An 18,719-nucleotide genomic window follows, 5' to 3' on the forward strand; every position below is an offset into this window, starting at 1 on the left:
AGAGGGCTGCGCTGCCGAGCCCGTAGAGCAGCAACGAAATCTCTTTCTAACTCAGTGCCTCCTTGTGCCTACGGCCAATGGTCCCTCCTGAGCATAAGGGTTCATTTAGGGAACTTCTCTAGTGCTCCAAACCGTCTTAAAAATTAACAGCAGGAAACAAAAATCTTCCCAAGCCAAGACAAAGCCTCTTGAATGAGAGCTATCTTGTCAGGTTGATTTAGAGGTATTTATTCACAGAGATGTTTAACACCCTCTTTCATGGGCTGGGAAGTACCTTATCATCCTCATGTGATGCAAACACATCATCCCACTTCCTTCCAAGTACTGGTTGCATGCTTCTGCCTTCCTCACCTCTGTGAACATATACAGCATTTCTTCAGGATGCCTTCGTGAAACACTCAGACAGCTAAACCCAGGACCCAGAGCTCACTCAGCAGCTGCCAGCTCTGCGAGATTTGCTCCTGGTCTCTGGACTGTGTGAAATGAGAAGTCTGCAACTCTTACTAGAGAACTGACAGACTGAAAATGTCCTCATCTGCAACTGCAGGCTCCCTTCTCTGCCTTCTGCACCCCCAGGATTGTCTGGAGATTACTCCAAAGCAGAAGGAAGCAAATGAGCTGCCAGGTGAAGATGCATTTCAGCTGCTCTCAGAGCCTCTGGGACACTGAAGTGAGCAAGCACAGTAATGGGTGGACCAGAGGAAAGGGAGAGTGGAAGAAGGAAGACTTCACATTGCCAGCCAGCCTCTGGTCACGAGGCTCCGTGAGCTCCCGAATCCTGCAAAGGCTTGATCCTCACCAGCACCAGACAAAGCCAACTCCTCATACATCAGCGGGATTTGAACCCCTCCACCCCCCTCCCAGGATTACCCCACTGTCTGGGTTAAAACATTGCTTGAAATTGTGTTCTGAAAACCACTTCACATCCACGCACCATCACACACTCCAGGCTTACAGGGAATTTACTGGATGGATGGAATGTGTGACGGTGCAGGACAAGGCTCTGTCCCTCTCAAACACTTACAAGTCAGTGCAGCAAAGCCATAGCAACAAGAAAAACGCTCTTCTTATTTCCCATCCAAGAGCAGCTTCCTGCCATTCACTGATTGCGTGACCTTCTGCCAGCAGCCGCTGAAGCAATCTTTGAAAACGTTTCAGTATCATTTAAACCCGGTTACTCGGCCCTGGACTGTGTCTGCCAAGGTAACAGCAACAGCTCTGGAGCAGAGAGAGAGCCTGGCATGTCAGTGTTCTCATTTTGTTCTCTCAAAATCTTTCTATTCCTCCAGTAACCAGTGGAAGTCCTGCCCAACCGTGCGGCATGAAAAATAAATCTGAGGCTGGGGCTGAGTAACACAGGAAAGATTGTCTGGAAAATTACTGCAATGGAATAACCAAAATTTAAAAATGCTAATATTTAGCATTTGAAAATGAGGTGGAAGGATCATTACAGATAAATATCAAATATGTTCTTTTCATTCCTTTTTGCTGCTAGATTGGGAAGGTCAGCAGTTCAGAAGTGCTTTAATGCCTCGGTAGACACCCTGAAGTGGGGCTAATTCGGCACTCTGGAAAGGGTAAGGGGCCTGATTTTTCTCACACATGTGAGAACTGGTATGAAATGGGGATAAAGGAAGACTTCCAACTCAGAAGCTCCTGCATGTCCCAGTGAACCCAATATAAGCAACATGGGTCACTGTTGTTTTCCACCATGACAGAACAGATGTTCTGACTCCAAGAAATATATTCTGCAGGAACTCTTCATTTTGTGAGCAACCACAAGAGCTTCTCTTCTGACAGTTTTTTGTCCCTAAGCAGAGATAAAATGCATTCTCTAAGGTTCTGGCTGTGCTTCCTTCTGGAGACACTGGTGCCCTAATACCGATGTGCTTAGCAGCACTAATAGATTGCACTTACATGCACACTATTTTTTTCCTGAATAATGAAGTTAAAAGGCCACTTTGGCATAAATTCATTCATTGTTACCCCAAGTGAAGCAAGTTCCTTCTGGTGCTGCTGCATACAAATAATTGCTTTTGGCCAGAGCCAAGTGAAACACAAGTCCGTTGCTTAATTTATTTCTATTATCACCATCAAATGCTAGTGAGAGGTGGCACAGTGGCATCACTCAAGCTGAGAGCATTCAGGACATGCTGGTAGAAAAAAACATGCAGGGAATATTTGTGTAGTGCAAACTTTAAAAGCAGGTTGTATTTTTTGCCTGGTTTGCATTTGTAGGAAGGTTAGATTTTTTTTTTCTATCATCTTTAGAAGGGTTTTGTAGTTGGCAAACACCTGGAACCCCAAAAGCTGCAACTTCCAAACTCTGCAACCCTAACCCTAAACCTGGGGAAGGGAGAGCAGCAGCCTCTGTTGCACAGCCCATGCTCCACACAGACTGCCAGGATCCTCCAGAAAAAAAAAGAGGATGGCATAAAAATAGCAGGGGAATGCATGTGGAGGGAACTTAACCCTGGTATTGGCACTATTACACACATTTTTTTCACGTACCCTTGGTGTTAGCAGATCCAGGTCCAGCCACGGCTGCCTCAGGAGCAATGGCACTTAAGTTGAACCAGGGGAGGTTTAGGTTGGATATTAGAAAAAGTTTTCTCACCAAAAGGGTTGTCCAAAGCCCTGGAACAATCTGTCCAGGGCAGTGGTGGAGCTACCACCCCTAGAGGGGTTTAAAAGACACGTAGATGTGGCACTTGGGGACAAGGTTTAGTTGTGGGCTTGGAAGTGCTGGGTAAACAGTTAGAACTGCTGATCTTAGAGATCTTTTCAACCTAAATGAGTCTATGATTCCCCAGGGGAATCCAGGGAGTATCCCATACTGGAATGGACAGCACTCAAGTCCTGCTGAATTTTCCCCAACAGGTCCAACCACCTGCATCCTCTTCAGACTGTCATCATGATGGAAAGCGTTAACACTTTAGAAGTCTGAGCAATAGGACTGATCTTTTATTATTTTGCTTTCAGGAATCAGTTTCAGTAACACACTGAATGGCAAATTTTACTTCTTCCAAACAGGCTTTTTCCCTCGGCTGCTACGGCTTGAAAAGCTTCGAAAGCTGCGTTACCACGTACCGACAGGAGCGCGGGAGAAGGAAAACTTTAGAGGCAGAGAATAACATCAAACCATTTGATTTATGATCTAAACCAACAACTGCTGGTTGCCTCAGCTGGTCCCTTTTTGTTCCCACATGACATACGCCTCTACTCCGATCTTTGCAAGCTTCAGGAGCGTTCATGTTAGCAGCACGTTATATCGATCTAGTGACAGTTCCAGTGCAAACTGCTACACCAACACTCAGGGTATAAACTCAAATCTCTAAATTACCAACCAAAGCTCTCAAAACAAGCAGCCTTAAGCAGGCAGCTCCAAAACTCAAGATCCAGTACTGATGCCTGCCAGCTTCTGGGGGGGGTTGTTATTCTGGGAATAAGATCAAACTGCAAGGCCAGTTTTCTACCTGTAGAAACTGGGTACAGGAGTTTATTGAAGCTTCACAACACACTTCCCTTTAGCAGCTTCAGAGCCAAGAGGAACTGGTTGAAAATGCATAAATGGTGACAAGTCAAACCACTCAGACAATCCTTTTGTATATAGCAAACTTAACTTGAAACAGCCACCTCAAATGCTGAAAAGCACAGCCAGACTTCATGGCCTCTGAGTCTCTGACCTTGGTGAAGAACAAAATTTCAAGGTCTGCCAGCCCACTGCTGCTCTGCCAGGAGATGCACCGAGACCCAGCAAACACTCTGCACAACCCAGAGGTGTCTGGAACATGTTAGTTCCCAACCCTGTTTATCCAGAAGTGGTCCTGAAGCAGCCATCAGATGGCATGAAGGGCCACATCCATCCACTCCATGTCTCCAGCCCAGCCCAGTCACCCCCCAAACTGTTCATTGTTCTACTGCCCAGCCCACCACAAGTACAAAACCTGACACATCGCAGCCTTTCGCCTCTCAAAACCTAAAACAAAGCCTTAAACCCACTCAAGTGTCCAACAAGCACAAAGGAAAAAGCTCCAAGACACAGAAATGCTTCTCACCAGATGCCATTCTGTCCTCCAGCAAAAAGGTTTCACAGCGGAAGCAATGGAGGAGCTCGGAATCTCTCCAGCAAACCCACACCTGGCACTTTACACCCTGGCAGTGATGCTCTAACCCATGTGCCTTTAGGAAGCCACTGGATAAAAGCCCACATTGGGCACCGCTTCACAGCTCGAGCTCCCAGCAATGTTTTCCACCACAGCAGATGCAAACCCTGTCACTTTTTGCCACTGGCAGCAATGTGTGAGATCAGGTTCAGGTTTCAGTGTGCTGGAAAGAAAATCCAGCACTGGCTTCCAGTGCAGATTGTGGGGAGCAAGTAAAACATACTTTTCTTTTTATAGACTGTTTCCATGGTGCACAGAGGTTCCCATAGCTAATTCTGCAGCTGCAGAACTCCAGAAAATTGCACAGCCTGGGTATAATCCTGTGGCAGGGTGCCCCATACATCCCCAAAGCAAAATCCAGCGGCTTAACACTGTCATCAAACAATGGAGCCATCTCCCACTTTGACACGGGAGCTGAGTGCCTGTGGTTGAACCCCCTCAAGTTGCTGAGGAGTTTAAGAGAGGACCAGAGCACCAAAACAAGGTCTGGGCTTCAGACCCTGTTTGCTAAAGCTCCCAAGCAACCAGGGGGAGGCAAAGAAACAAAGTCCTATTTGCCATATTTATTTTAAAGACAATTTCTTAGAAGAACCATACGCCTGAAGAACTAGCAGACTGTTACAAGCAGTAACTGCATCAACCCCATCTCTGCCTCTCTCCACTGACATGAGCCTGAAACAGCCTGGTTTGCTTCCTCTGGGCCAGCAGATCCAGGACACGCTGCCCCTCAGCTTCCATGCACCATCTGTCAGTCAGAGCCTGACCTGCTTGGACAAACTGGCCATTCCCAAACACATCCTCCCAAAAACCGACATGCCCAGGACCGGTTGCTCCGTTCAGCCCTTTGGCATGGGCAGAGCCCCACTGTGCCCCTCGTGCCGCCCCGCTCACCTGCTCCTGTGAGTTCATCACCCGCAGCTTCATCTGCTTCAGGTAAGTCGAGGTGAGGGGCATGTTGTAGTCAATGATCCCAGAAACCAAGGAGGAAGGTGGCTCGCTCTCTGAAGAACAGAGGAAAAACTTTACTCAGGTGAGGGACCTGTGACACGTTCTCATAACTTCTACACTTGTGTATCTTGGAGCACTTCAAACCCCTGGCGAGAGCCGCTGCCCGCTGAGCGAAGGTTCCTCTAAGAACATGACCCCACCAAGAACATAATTACAGAACAGATGTTGTCTTGGAAAAAAAAAAAAAAAAGGAAAACAAGCATTGCTGTCACCTGTGGAAAAAACTACACATAATGTGTAATTTTTCACTGTCTCCCAAACTAGAGGAAGAAGCAGAGTCTTGCCTGTGCCTCAGAAGTGCTTCCATACACATGGGATTTATGTGGAGGGTGATGAACAAGAATCTATTTGCAGCTTGCTTTAGCATTGCAAAGTCTTGCTGATTTTGCTGGGATTCCCTCAGGTAGGAGTTAACATTAAGGCAACATATTAAGTATCTGTATTTGATGATGAAGATTATTTTTAACATCCTCATTAAAACACAAACTTAATTTTAAAGATCTTTAATTTAAATTGTTCCCGTTAATTCCTCTGGCTGCATCAAATTGAGCTCTAGGGATGGCTCTGGGTTTGGACACTGCTGCAGATCACTCTGTGTGGCCAGGCCAAAGGAGACCCCACAAAGCAAATTCTCAGTGATTTCTCTGAATTCTCAAGGATTTGCCACCTGTGCCACAAGCAATGGAGAGCCTGTGATCTCTCCATGCAGGACATGAAGGCTGCCAGAATGATCTGTTCTAACACTGAATTTACAGGCTCGTGCAGTGGGTTTGCCCAGGAGGAAAGCTGCTGTTGTCCACAGGGATGGCTGCTGGCTACAAGGAAGATTTCTTTGTCCTCAGGACAGGCAGATGCAAGTGTGGAGAATTAATCCAGCCTTCCAGCACATGCTGAAAGGATGTGTGGTGTCCCCTGGACAGGAAGCTTAAGCAACAATGGACAGGGAAGAAGGATTTCCAGGAGCTGAAGGTGAGCTGATGGTGGGAGGTTTCCATTCCTGGTTTGGAATCTCCATGGCTGGCTTGCATTTCCTGGGGTCACTGGTTTCACAGGCACCTCTGACACAGCCCCTTGAAAAAGAGCCTTCACAAAATGTTTTACAGCACCTCAGAAAACCCATCATCCCAACTGTAATGGGCCTGCTGCTCAGAAATGCTGAGTGTCGAAAAATCCCGGAGAAACTCAGCAGACCTGAAGATGCTCCACACCTCTGGAAACACCAGATCTATCATGTCTGATTACAAAATGACCTGACCCCGAAGCTGTAAGTGACTTAACATCACACAGGTTTTTGCAAATCTTCTCTATCAAGACACTGACTGGGTCCATGGCAATATAATGCTTTTTTCCCAGCTCCATCTAGTCCACCCCTGAATGCAGCTGAAGCATTCCTGGCTGTGGATGCAGGAAGGGGCAGCCAGAGCCCCTCAGGCCATCAACTTGCCCAAATATGAAGGTCCATAGCTTTTAGGAACCTTGTAAACTGATTCCTCCTTTTTTTGTATGGCTGTATGTCATCAGTCTCTGTCATGATTTGACCTACAGATTAATTAAGAGCACTTCTATACCTCTATATATTAACCACCCAAAATAACCCATTATTCTGCTGTACAAGGATGTTGTTTTGTGATGAAAAGATGCAAAAATCCCAGCAAAAGGGGACCTTCTTGCAGGGACAGAATCTGCCACCTCCCTCAGCTGGCTGAGTCCTTAAGAAGAGTTTAGAAAAGCATTTGCTAAGAGTAACACAGATAGAGCTACTCTCTCCTGAAGCACAGGCATGGATGAGGAGAGTGTTTCAGACCTCTGAGGATGATAAGTTGCTCTCCTGACATCCCCCACTCCAGTGCTCAGCGCTGCGGAGATGAATGAGGCTGAACAGGAGCAGCTCAGCAACTTCAGGTGGGGAAGAAGAGGGAGGTAAATGATCTTTGGTGCTTAGATTCTGCCTAAAGCCTGATGTAAATCTGGAATAATCCCATTAGCAGCCAAAAATTAACTGTGAATCTGTGCAACTGCAGCACATAAGGGCTTGAGCCTAAGAAACCAAACCCTTTTTTTTTCCCTCTTTTTTAAGTTATCTGGAAAAGAAAGAAAACCTTTGTTCTAAAAGGCCTGGGGGGCTCCACGAGAACAATCCTTACATCCTACGTCACAAGAGGAAGCTCCTGGAATCCTTTAGCTCATTTTTCAAACAGTTATCTCTATCACATGCCCCACATGTTGGACATACAGATGGAACAAGCAGGATGGTTGAAAGTAAAATGGTTTTGATCCTAATTCCACATTTGTTTAACTCCACTGGAATTAATCCTAATTTAGTAACACTGTAAAGAGATCCCAGTGAAGTCCAGTGACGTTCAAAGTTTCCCATGAGCAAGACAATTTGCTTTTATGAATGATGTGGGTGCCCTGAAGGGTTTGATGTCAGATATGTTTAATTAGGGATTTTTGTGATCACAAATTAAATGTGTTGAGATTTGTTTCATGGACAAGAGAAGCAGGAAAAGATGGAAATGACTCAAATTCTGTCATCTTACCGAGTTAAACTTTACCTGTATATGCTTGTATGTGTGTATGCATGTGCATGCACCTCAGTGGTTCTTCTACAACCCCAGTGTTTTTTTAGGTGATTTGCTCCTGATAAGTTCCTGAATAAGTGTTAGTGAAATCAGACACTCTTCCCCAGTAAAAGTTACCTTATCTAATCTACTCAATGCATTTTCACATATACTTAGTCACTATTTAGGTGCTATTCAGAGCAGAAAAGCACTTCTCTCCTTTCATTCCTGGTGGGTAAGTGGGACTTTTTACACGTGGGATCCTTTGTTTTCCTGACTGATATATTTTTAAAAGAACTGCTAAGGGGAGAAGCTTTATGAAAATAAATCAATAATTGATATTAATTTATAAATTTGCTCAGGACAGCCAGCTCTCAGCCCTCATCATGGTTCCCACAGCTAGGACTGCTCTGGGGAGGATACCCAGCACCCGGTGTTCCCTGAGCTGCGTCTGGACTGGGATGGGTGTGTGCTGCTGGGAGAGGCACAGGAGATGCAGGATGGTGGGTGAGACCCCCTGAAGGAAGATCAGCTTGGTCTTCTTTATTGTCCCTGCCCATAGCCCATAGTGTTGGAATGAGATGAACTTTAAGGTTCCTTCCAACCCAAACCAGTCTGCGATTCTATGAAGGAAACAACCCTTTTCATCAGCTGCCTCCTGAAGCAGGACCCTGAGCTCTGAGTCTGGCAGCTCAGCTAGTGCCAGGCATTTTGGAAGGTGTCCTGGTTTGGGTGAAGCCAACAGGCAACATCCTTGTTGGCCTGACTCATCCCATCGTCCTTGCCGTCCACTGAGCCGACCGCTGCAGCCGCAGTGCTTGGAACGTCACCCGTGATGGATGCAGTGCAATCAGTGTGAAGGTCAGGTTTGCTCCCAGCGAGGCCAAAGGCCAGAACTTCTTCTGACATAATTGGAAAACAGGGATCGGGCCCTTACCTGGCAGAGTGGGAAGTGCTGCAGTAATGGAGCTTCAGCTAGTAAAAGTCTCATGGGGTTATTTGGGAGAGTTTCTAAAAAATGTAATGAGTACAAAGCATTTCAGTCACTACCTTTGGACAACTGGCACGTAATCCACTTACACTGAACCTCTGGGATGTCTGTAGCTCTGCTCCCAGCAGCAAACAGTTGGCAATCAGTATTTAATACTAGAAATTTTCTATTGTTGGGCCTTTTGTTCCTTAAATTCTGCTTCCCTCCTTGGTAAGAGCTGCCAAATGAGCCAGTTTGCCTTTCCAGATTTGAAACAGACCAAAGTCTTTGCAATTTGTTTATGTTTTTTTAAAGAAATTATTTTGTTGTGTGAAACCAACATCAGTGTGATGCTTTGCACTTGATCACAAGTTTGTAATTCAGAAAAAAACCCACACAAACATTAACACACAAACATTAACACACAAACATTAACACACAAACATTAACACACAAACATTAGCACACAAACACACATTAACACACAAACACACAAACTTTAACCACCTCCTCTGGAAGAGAACCCGATCCCATCATCTTCCCCCTGCTTCTCTCTCAGGCCTAAGAGCTGCACACTGAACCATAACGAGCCAACCATCACACTAATTGGGTGGGTACACAGGCACAATGTAACTGTGATTGCCAAAACACTTGCCATTATCAAACCCGGGATCATGTGCTTATCTATTAATTAGTGTAAATTGCTTCTTTATCAGAAACTTCAGCCATTCACATATATTCCGTGTCTTTCAATACAAAATTAACAGTTCAAAGGAAAAACTTTAGGTCATGGTTTTTTTAGACGTTGAAGTTTCCACCCACACATGATTATGGGCTGATTGCAGCCATATCTGTGATATTTTTGACCTACTGGGGAAGCTGGCAAAGAAAGCCAGGCTGCTTCTGCTCCCTGAGCTGAAAGCAGTGACAGACAAAGCAGGTTTAAGCAATTCTTTCATCTTGGCTATAAAAGTGCATGAAAAATAACGGGGGTTGGGAAAATCCTTAAGTTGATATGTTTCTCCTGGTCGGGGCAGTATCTGGCAGCTGCCGGTGGTACCGCGCTGGTACAAAATGCAGTGTCAGCTCTGCTGGCAGAAGCCACTCGCCCTTACCTTTGGGCTCCAGGCCGTTGGAGTTGAAATGCATCCTCTTCTGGCACTCGGTGCAACTCATCAGGAATCTGGTCACAGCCTCTCTCGGGAGGAAAGCATAAGTCTCTGCAATCTGGGGAAACAAAAGAGAGCTAAATGTCCTGGGAGAGGGAGAACGGCCAGTGGAGTGCGGGACACTCCCACCTCACCTGCCCAGCCCACTGGGAACATCAACAGCTCATAGCCACACATTGTTCCCTTCGGCCCCAAATCTCCCCCTCCAGAGCAGCTGTTAATGGGGGAATGCTTTGGGAGGGGAACTGGTGCGTCAGAGAGGCACCAAGACACAACTGAACAGACCTTTGGAATCCCTGCATACCCGTGTCTTCCCAGAAACTCCTTCCCATTCCCCCTTGGAGTCTGGGAAGAGTGAAGCTACAGATGTGTAAGAATCAAATGCAAAAGTAAGGTCTTGTCAGCTCTGTTTGCGTTGTTAATTATCATCACACCAGTAACCTGAAGAATCCATTAATCTTTCGTAAGGGCAGGTCACTTTTTCCCACAATGACAATCAATTACTGTTAATAATACTTTGCACTTCTGTGACATATTTTATCTAGGGAATTGAAAACATTTTTACAAACAGTAATGAATTAAGTCTCCTGAACCTTTGTGGGATATTTGTATTTTACAGATGAGGAAAAGATAAGGATAAATATTTAAAACTTGGATGCTTGAAGTTAAAACACTAGATCCAGACCTAAGCACCCAGAGAAGGTGCCTGGCAATCCTAGAGTCTTATTATTCCAACGAATCCCTGCCAGCAGCAATTTTACAGTATTTCTAAAGATCAAGGTTATTTGGAGAAGGAATTAGTCAATTTTAATGTCGACTTTTTTAAGGCCATAAAAGACCATCAAATCTTGGAGTCTGACCTGTGTAGCACATGTAAGGCAAGTTCACCCAGGTTCTCCTGCAGTCCAGTGGCCTGTGGTTTGCCTAAAACATCTTCCAGGAAGACATCTGGTCTTAATTGGAAGGCATTAAGAGGTGGAGAGCCCACCTCTTAGTTTGGGGCTAGTTCCTACGGTTAATCACCCATCCTGTTTGGTCTAAGTGACTTGTCCTAGCACGGCTGTTCCCAAACCAGGGGCCGTGACCCCCACAGGGGTCACAGCTCTTACAAGTGGGGTCATAAAGCAGACAGAAATTCAATTGTTTGTGCCAGTCCTCGGGGCTGCGAGCCCGGCAGAAGTGGGGCTCAGGACGGGAAGTGGGGCTGCAACCAGACACCTCGTGGGTGAGGGCTGGTGACGGGGCCGAGCCGGGAGGGTGGCCCAGGATGTCCCAGTCCCCCTCCTCTGGCTGGTGGGTGTCATCCTCCCACCTTATGTTGTTCACAAATAATACCTAAATTATACAAATACGTATTAAATTAAAAAAATACCTAAATTCCAAGCATTTTTTCTACTCCACAGGAAAGGGCGATGCTTCAGCTTGGATAAAATCCTGCTCTAGAAGCAGAGCAGTAGGGCAGGGGCAGAGGGTTGGCGGGATCATGGCTAAGGCAGCCCCAGCCGCTGCGGTGGGAGGGATCCGCATCCATCTCCACTGCGCGGCAGCAGAGCCCGGGCTTTCACATGCACAGAATGCCAGATGGGTGGAAAGTTCAGGCGGGGACCTTGTCCCAGCACTCAAATGGAGGCTGCAGTGCCTGGTCCTCATGGGATTCTCCTCCTGTTTAGCTGCAGCCCCAGCGAGCTCTCTTGTGACCGAGCGGATGCCAGCTCAGTCTTTGCCTCTGTGCGATATTTACTGATGCACAAGCATGAAGGACTCCCACAGAAATGCTGAAATTAGGGGCCTGAAAATTGCTGGTGGCAGCCGTGGTGTTGTGGCGCAGGCAGGGAACTGTCCCCGCGCGCTGCCCGCCGGGCTCAGCCGTCTCCCTGCCTCTTTTGCTCCAGCAAGCCCACAGTCTCTGCTGCAAATGCTCAGCTAATTTTAGTGATACAGTTGTTATTTCTCAGCTGATTTGATGCTCTGCAGAGCAGACAGCTTCCTTGATGAGTTATCTCCCATCCAAACTCCCTTTCTGATTGCCTCCCTCCGGAGGTCATGGACAAGGGCAAACTCTCCAGTGCCTCTAATCAGAAGCGGTGGGGAAAGGGAGCTGGAAGAAAGAGACAGGGGACCCTGGAGCCTCCTAACTGGCCATCCAGCAGCATCCCTTTGTACACCCGAGCCAGGCACGGCGCGTGCTCTGCACCATTTCTCCTTCCAGCCGGGGCTGCAAAGGCGCTCTGGGGAGTGAGGGCAGGAGTGAGGCCGGGCAGCCCAGCCAGCAGCGTCCTGCCAGGTCAGGAGGGGATACACACTGCTAATGTGATGATCTCAGCTCAAGAGGGAGATGAGGGGTGGAGCGTGAATCTCTCTGACTGCTGCGAGCAGGCCTGGGAAAACAGACGGATCCAGCCTGCTCCCCTGGGGCTGTGCAGGGCACAGATTAGTCCTCCAGAGAGCTGAATTGAAGGAATTAGGGGAGGGTCGGAGTGGTCTGCTGGGGAAATGAGCAGAAAGTTTTTGAATTGTGGTCATGCTGGTGGGGCTGTCCCCTCTGGACCATAAAGAGGTCACTTGCCCCTGGCCAGGGAGGGTCAGTGTGTTCTCCAGCCCCCGGCCCCACACTCTGCCCCAGGGGCAGGAGTCGAGTGCGCAGGGCACAGAGCGATGCTGTGAGCTCTGTGTTCAGAGTCCTGCTCCCTGGAGGCTCCCACCACGTGTGGGAGGCTGCAGGGCACTGGGCTGTCTCACCAGCACTGCCAGCATGACAGCATGGCTGGACCAGGGACATCCGCAGGCAGGACAGTCAGGACAGACTCCAGCCCTGCACCAGCTCTGGCAGCACACTGAGCTCTGCAGAACCTCAGGCATCATCACAGAGACCAGGACAGCCTGCACAGACCTCTCTAAGACGACATATACACTGGAGAGCCGAGCTGCCAGCCAGCCACTCCTGTCTCTAAGCGACCTGGTCCTTAGGGCTGTAGGAATCAAGGGAGTAGCTTCGTTTTGGACAGCTCTTCTTGTAAAAGGAGAGCCCAAATGTTTGCATTGAAGGGCTGTGCAGAGTCAGGAGAAACAGCAAGCTCCCTGGAGAAGCACACTTCAAGCTAAATTATTCCTGACCTAACTAGAGTGGTTTCAGGATGGATAGAGCTGGTTCTCAGCATCCACAGAGCACCTGATGAGACTTAGCTCTGTGCCTGCCTCCATTTTGTTACTGAGGAAACCCAGGATGGGCTGGTGGGAGCATCTGCCAGGGAGGCTGAGGAGGAGGAGGAGAGGGGCTGCAGCCATGCCCTAGTCCCCTTTTCTGGCTGCTCCTGCCCTCCAAGGCCCACACGAGACATTTCCCTCTGGCCAAGGGAGACAGGGAGGCAGATGGCCTGGAGCATGCAGAGGACTGAGCAAACATCCCCTCGCTCATCACTAATACTGAGGATTCCTCTTTCTTTTCCCCTCAGACGTGTAGTGTCTTTGTATGGGTCCCTCCTCTCCCAGCAGCCGTGCTGCTGTGCTGCCGCTGCAGCCCCGTTTCCCGTCCCCAAGCACAGCTGCTCTGCCTTTAAACCCCTCCTTCCTCACGCCTCCCCGCACAGGCACACGGGGCTCTCCTTCGCCTCTGCCTTCCGCCAGTGCCTCTGCTTCTACCTGCCCTCTCATCCCCATCCCCACAGGACTCTCACTCCCACGGCCCCTCAGCCCCTTCGCTCCAGTCCCCCCTCACTGCCCGGGGCACAGGGGGGACTCTCACCGCTCGGTAGGTTTTCTTCTGCCCGGCATGTTTGGGTGCTTTGCCCGGCTCCGATGAGCTTTCCACATGCATCGAGTAGATGATGTCAAAGAAATCTTCCACCACAGCCACGCGTTTCAGAGAGATGCCCTCGGGCTCCGACAGTCCATCTGCCCCCTACAACAGTGCAGGCAAGTTGAGTTAGTGTCAGCGATGGGTGACAGGGGTGACGAGATCGGCCCGGGGCTAACGCGGTTGGAGGGGGCAGAGTGGCGGTGCTCCCGCCTCGGGCTGCCTTGGGCACGGGGGATGTGGGGGATAAATTAAACAGCGCTCCAGGGAGCATCCTGCTGTAGCCAGGGCAGTGGCGGCTGCTGCTGTTGTGCTGCTGGCAGTGAAATTGGGCCAGGAATAAAAACAAGAGAAGGGTCCAGAGTGGAGCCACAACCGATCAAGAAATTCAATTTCCATAATGTGGGATGGTTTTGCTAGGCGGGGAACAGGCAAGGGGAAGCTCTTTGGACCTGTACATGGTGCTAAACCATCCTGGGAAGCCCTGCGACGTGGGGTACTCTCAGTGGCTGCAGTCCCTGCAGACGTGGATCAGCCAGCAGGACAAGGTTTCACTGTGATGCCAGGATACAGCCCCTAAAGGAAGGAGCCAACATCCCCTCCTTCCCTGCACTGACCTTTCCAAGGCTCCCTCCCTCTCACAGACGCAGAGCAGCTGAGCGCTGGCAGCAGCAGCACAGCTCTTTGTGTGTTCGGATGTGCTGGAGAGCAGGAGGCAGTAATTCTGCCACACGGCAGTGGTGACAGACTGATGGGAGTGGGAAGTGTGGGGAGCAGTGCTCCTCCGAGCTGACTGGCACCAACGGTGTCAGCTCACACTGGCAGCGAGTGCCGTGGGAAGGGGAGGCAGCCTTTGGGACCCAGCAGCTGCTATCAGTGTTCGGCACAAAGCACCGGAGCAGGGAGGGCTAGTGGGAGGTGGTCAGTGGCTACTGTAATGGCAGGGGGGACCAAAAAAGGGCCAGGCTTTGGGAGGTCGCTTAGCTTGCTCAAGGAAAAAATGCCATTTTTGCAAAGACAAAAAAAAATATTTTAGACATATATATATATATATACACACATATATATACACACACTATGTCCCTTTAAGACCTGCTTTCCAAAAGGAATACATGGATGCTGTCCAGTGGGTACACACCAGGCTGCTGAGCGGCAACCTGCACATCTAAACAACCTGCAAACTATCTTTGTCATGTGCATTCACACATCCCTGAGGGCAGGCAGGGGCTGGCAGGGCCTGTGGGCAGGGGCTGGCAGGGGTCTGCAAGCAAAGGGAACGCCCAGTCTCCTAACCTGTATTTTGTGTTGTCCTTGGTTGGGGTCCATGTGTCTTACACAGTCTATAGATTGAATAAATGCTGTTCTTTAAGCCACCAGTCAAGGGCCTCTCAAAAATCAATCACTTAGTGGGCCCACCTTATGCTAAAGCCACCCAGCATCTCAGAGTTTAAGGTACAGTGCTGCCTATTAGAGTTGGCTCCTCACCCCAATTTCAGAACAGAGACTCCCTGTCCTGGGCAGGGGCTACAGCAGGACAGTTGGTGAGCTCAGCCGGGACACGGGCACGACGATTTTCCAACACAAACCACCTCTGCCCTCCCCGAGGAGCCCTGAGCCGGGTCTGAAGGTGGCTGTAACAAAGAGAATATTGAGAGCGAACACAAGGGGCAGGGTGGCAGGGCTGCATGGTGGGGGTCGGGAAACTTCGCCCCAGGGAGTGTCTTTGAGGAATATAGATCTAATTTCTTCTGTCACCGTTCGGAGAGTTTCAGTTTAATCGAGGGCATGGGTATTCCCCTGCCAAGGAGAAGCGGGCATTAGGAGGCTTCCTACTGACCAATAATCCTCAGAGCAGGGTTGAAATGAGGATAATTACAGAAACAGGACAAAGGAAAATGCAGCAGGAGAAAAGCACAGTCAGATGTAACGAGCAGAGCCCTCAAAATTAAGGTTGTAACCAACCCTGTATGCAAATCACTATTTCCAGTCAGCTAATGCCCTCCTCCCTGCACCGCCAGCCAGCAGGTCTGTGTTTCCTCCCCCATTTCAGAAGGAATGAAGGTAACCTCAGGGTCTGGGCATCGCTACAGCCTCCCTGTACACCCAGCAGCGCCTTCCTCTCCACACAGGCTGGATGCCGGATGCCGGAGCTGCCTCCTCAGCATCCCACTCCCTGCAGCGATCCTCCCCTGACTCCTTGCGTTTCTCCATCCCCTCCTCAGCCTTGTGACTGCTCTCCCTGTGATGATTATTTAGCTCTGGGAAGCAGGTGAGATGCAAGCGGTATCAAAGGCACTGGGTATAAGAAGCTGTATCAAGTCAGTACCTCCAGGATTAGAGAGGTTTATATCTGGCAATATACCCAAATGTTGACGGAGGATTTAAGAGGACACGTGTGCTATTGAGTACCTCTCCGAGGGGCCCACGCCCCTCGGGTTCCTCCTTCCACACCCAGTATTGCTCACCAGTATTCAAGGCATGAGTCAGAGCCCATAATATCTCAGAACGGCTTAAAACCCTTCAGGTTTAAATAGCAATAAAAAAATCATATGGGAAGAAGGGATGCTTTTATCCTGTTCTGGCATGGGGGCTTTATTAGAAGTCATCTGTCCCCAAAAGGCGTAAAAGATTTCAGGAGCAAAGCTGAGCCCTGACATAAGCGCTCAGAAGTGGGTAGCATTTCAGGTGCTGAGGAGTCCCTTTGCCACCTTCCAGCCATCCTCCTTTCTCCTACATTTGCCCTGCACTCGTTTGTCTCCCCCTTCCCGGTCTCTCCTCCTTTTCTGTCCCTGCGTACCCTGTCCCACAGCTCTCACCCTCCCCTCCTCAGCTCCTCCCCACCTTCCCAGCGCTGTGAGCGCTCTCACCTCCTCTCCTCCATCGGGTCTTTTCCCTCCCCAGTGTCCTTTGTCTTCCCCATCTCCTCTAGTCCCACGTTTCTTTGCCTGCCTCCTCCTCACATCTCGGAGCGCCCGTACCCGCCGGGACCCCCCTCCTGCCCTTCGCAGCCCCCTCGGGGCTTCGCCGCCCCGGCACCTCCTGCCCTCTGCCCCATCCCTCCCACCCCGGGGCTCAGCGCCCGGGGGCGGCTGTGCGGGCCGGGGTCGCCGGGAGCCGTGCCCGGCACCGGGCGGCGACAGCCATTTCAGGCAGCGCTGTCCCGGGTGCGGCACGGGCCGGGCAGCGCTTCCCACGGGCTGCGGACCGGCCATGGCGCTGCCAGCGCCGAGCCCCGGCACCTTTGTTCTCGGCGGCCCTGCCCGGGACGGGGGCGGTGCGGCGGGAGGGGACGGGGAGCGCCCGGGCCGCCCGGAGCGGCAGCGCGGGGTGACATCTGCCGCGGCGGCGAGGAGGGAGGGAGGGAGGGAAGGAGAGAGGGAGAAGGAGGGAGGGCCGGGCCGAGCCCCCCCGCCCGGGCCGGGCTGGGGCCCGCCGGCAGGTAGCGGGTAACCACGGCAACCGGCGGTAATCCGCTCCCCCGGGCCCGCCGCCGCCGCCCCGCGCCCGGTGGCCCCGCGCCCGCTGCGCCTCGCCCGGCGCGGACCGGCCCGGGGCAGGCACGGCCTGGGGCAGGGCCCCGCTAGGGCCGGTCCCGGACCTCACCGAGCCCGGGGCGGGCGGGACCCGGGCAGAGGCGGCGGCGGAGTGCGGGGCGGTCTCCTGCCACCCCCTGGCACCGCCATCCCGCTGGAGCGCTGTGCTCCGCTCAGCTCCTACCGCAGCCTTGCCGCGGCTGCCACAGCCCTGCCATGGCTCCCACACAACCCTGCCATGGCTCCTACACAGCCCTGCCATGCTCCCACAGCCCTGCCGTGGCTCTCACAGCCCTGCCATGGCTCTCACAGCTCTGCCATGCTCCCACATGGACTTGCCATGGCTCCCACACAACCCTGCCATGTCTCCCACACAACCCTGCCATGGCTCCCACATAGTCCTGCCATGGCTCCTACACAGCCCTGCCATGGCTCCCACACAGCCCTGCCATAGCTCCCACACGGACCTGCCATGCTCCCACAGCCCTGCCATGGCTCTCACAGCCCTGCCATGGCTCCCACATAGTCCCGCCATGCTCCCACATAGTCCTGCCATGGCTCTCACAGCCCTGCCATGGCTCCCACATAGTCCTGCCATGCTCCCACATGGACCTGTCATGGCTCCCACACGGACCTGCCATGGCTCCCACACGGACCTGCCATGGCTCCCACACAGCCCTGCCATGGCTCCCATAGCTTTGCCATGGCTCCCACATGGACCTGCCCTGCCTTTGAGCCCGGCAGCAGCACCTGCACCACTCCATGATCAGCCTCCTCCACCTACCCTGCTCCCTCCGCTCTCAGCAACCCGCTGTGTCTCCACTAGCCCCCGTGGCCATTCCTCAGCAGCCTGGCCTGGGTGTGAAAACTGCCACAATTTGATGTTTTTGCAGCTAAATTGCAGCACTAAGGAGCAAACTGTGTTCTCCATGGAGCAGCAGGTCTACGGCCGGCAGCTGCCACCCGATCCCCTCCACACTGCCCGCAGTGACCTTCACCTCGAGCCCCAGTGAGCTGCCACCACCCCGAGCGAAACCAGACTCCCAGCCCGGGCAGCTCTAGAGAGGTCAGGGCTCCCCAACCCTGCAAGCCCTTCCCCGTCTTGGACTTGGATTTGGGAGAATCTGGGAGGAGGGTCCTGGCTCTGCCCTTGCACCAGCTGGCAGGACAATCTCTGCCTCCTCCAGTGGGGCTGGCAGCTCTCCTGGGGCCTGGGAAGCTGCCCCTGCTTCGTGGCTCCACAGGGAAGCATCCCTTTTCCAAGGGGGGTACGCTGGAGGGCCATCAGTCAGGGGCTGCTGGAGCAGGAGTGGGTTGGGAGGGAGTGCCGACTGTTTCCCCATCTGCTGTGCTCAACAGCAGATAAAACACTGCCCTGGCCCTCGCGCGAGGGGCTGATACCAGCCAAATTCAGCTTCCTGTGAGTCAAAAGCCACTTCCTGCCAGCAGAGCCCTGCCTGATAATGGCTGCACTCTGCTCTCTGCCTGGGAGCAGACCCTCTGCCCTCGCCTCTCCTTG

The 18,719-nt window shown here is 51.4% G+C and overlaps 1 protein-coding gene across 3 annotated transcripts in view; it reads right to left on the reverse strand.

Moving 5' to 3' along the window:
* NOL4L (nucleolar protein 4 like) overlaps nt 1-18,719 on the reverse strand; it is a 62,961-nt gene that overhangs the window by 31,482 nt on the left and 12,760 nt on the right. Inside the window, exons 1-5 of one of the 3 annotated variants that reach the window (XM_032704748.1) lie at nt 16,907-17,051; nt 15,153-15,298; nt 13,617-13,772; nt 9,821-9,932; nt 5,058-5,167 (exon numbers count right to left, since the gene is read on the reverse strand). In XM_032704748.1, coding sequence (XP_032560639.1) covers nt 5,058-5,167; nt 9,821-9,932; nt 13,617-13,688 — 294 coding nt within the window. In that variant the 5' untranslated portion in view covers nt 13,689-13,772; nt 15,153-15,298; nt 16,907-17,051. Of the gene's footprint in view, nt 1-5,057; nt 5,168-9,820; nt 9,933-13,616; nt 13,773-15,152; nt 16,873-16,906; nt 17,052-18,719 lie in introns of those variants that run through there. The other 2 variants (XM_032704747.1, XM_032704746.1) reach the window with 2 other exon arrangements.

This window comes from Chiroxiphia lanceolata, chromosome 17 (assembly GCF_009829145.1).
Source record: "Chiroxiphia lanceolata isolate bChiLan1 chromosome 17, bChiLan1.pri, whole genome shotgun sequence".
NCBI classification, from domain to species: Eukaryota; Metazoa; Chordata; class Aves; order Passeriformes; family Pipridae; genus Chiroxiphia; species Chiroxiphia lanceolata.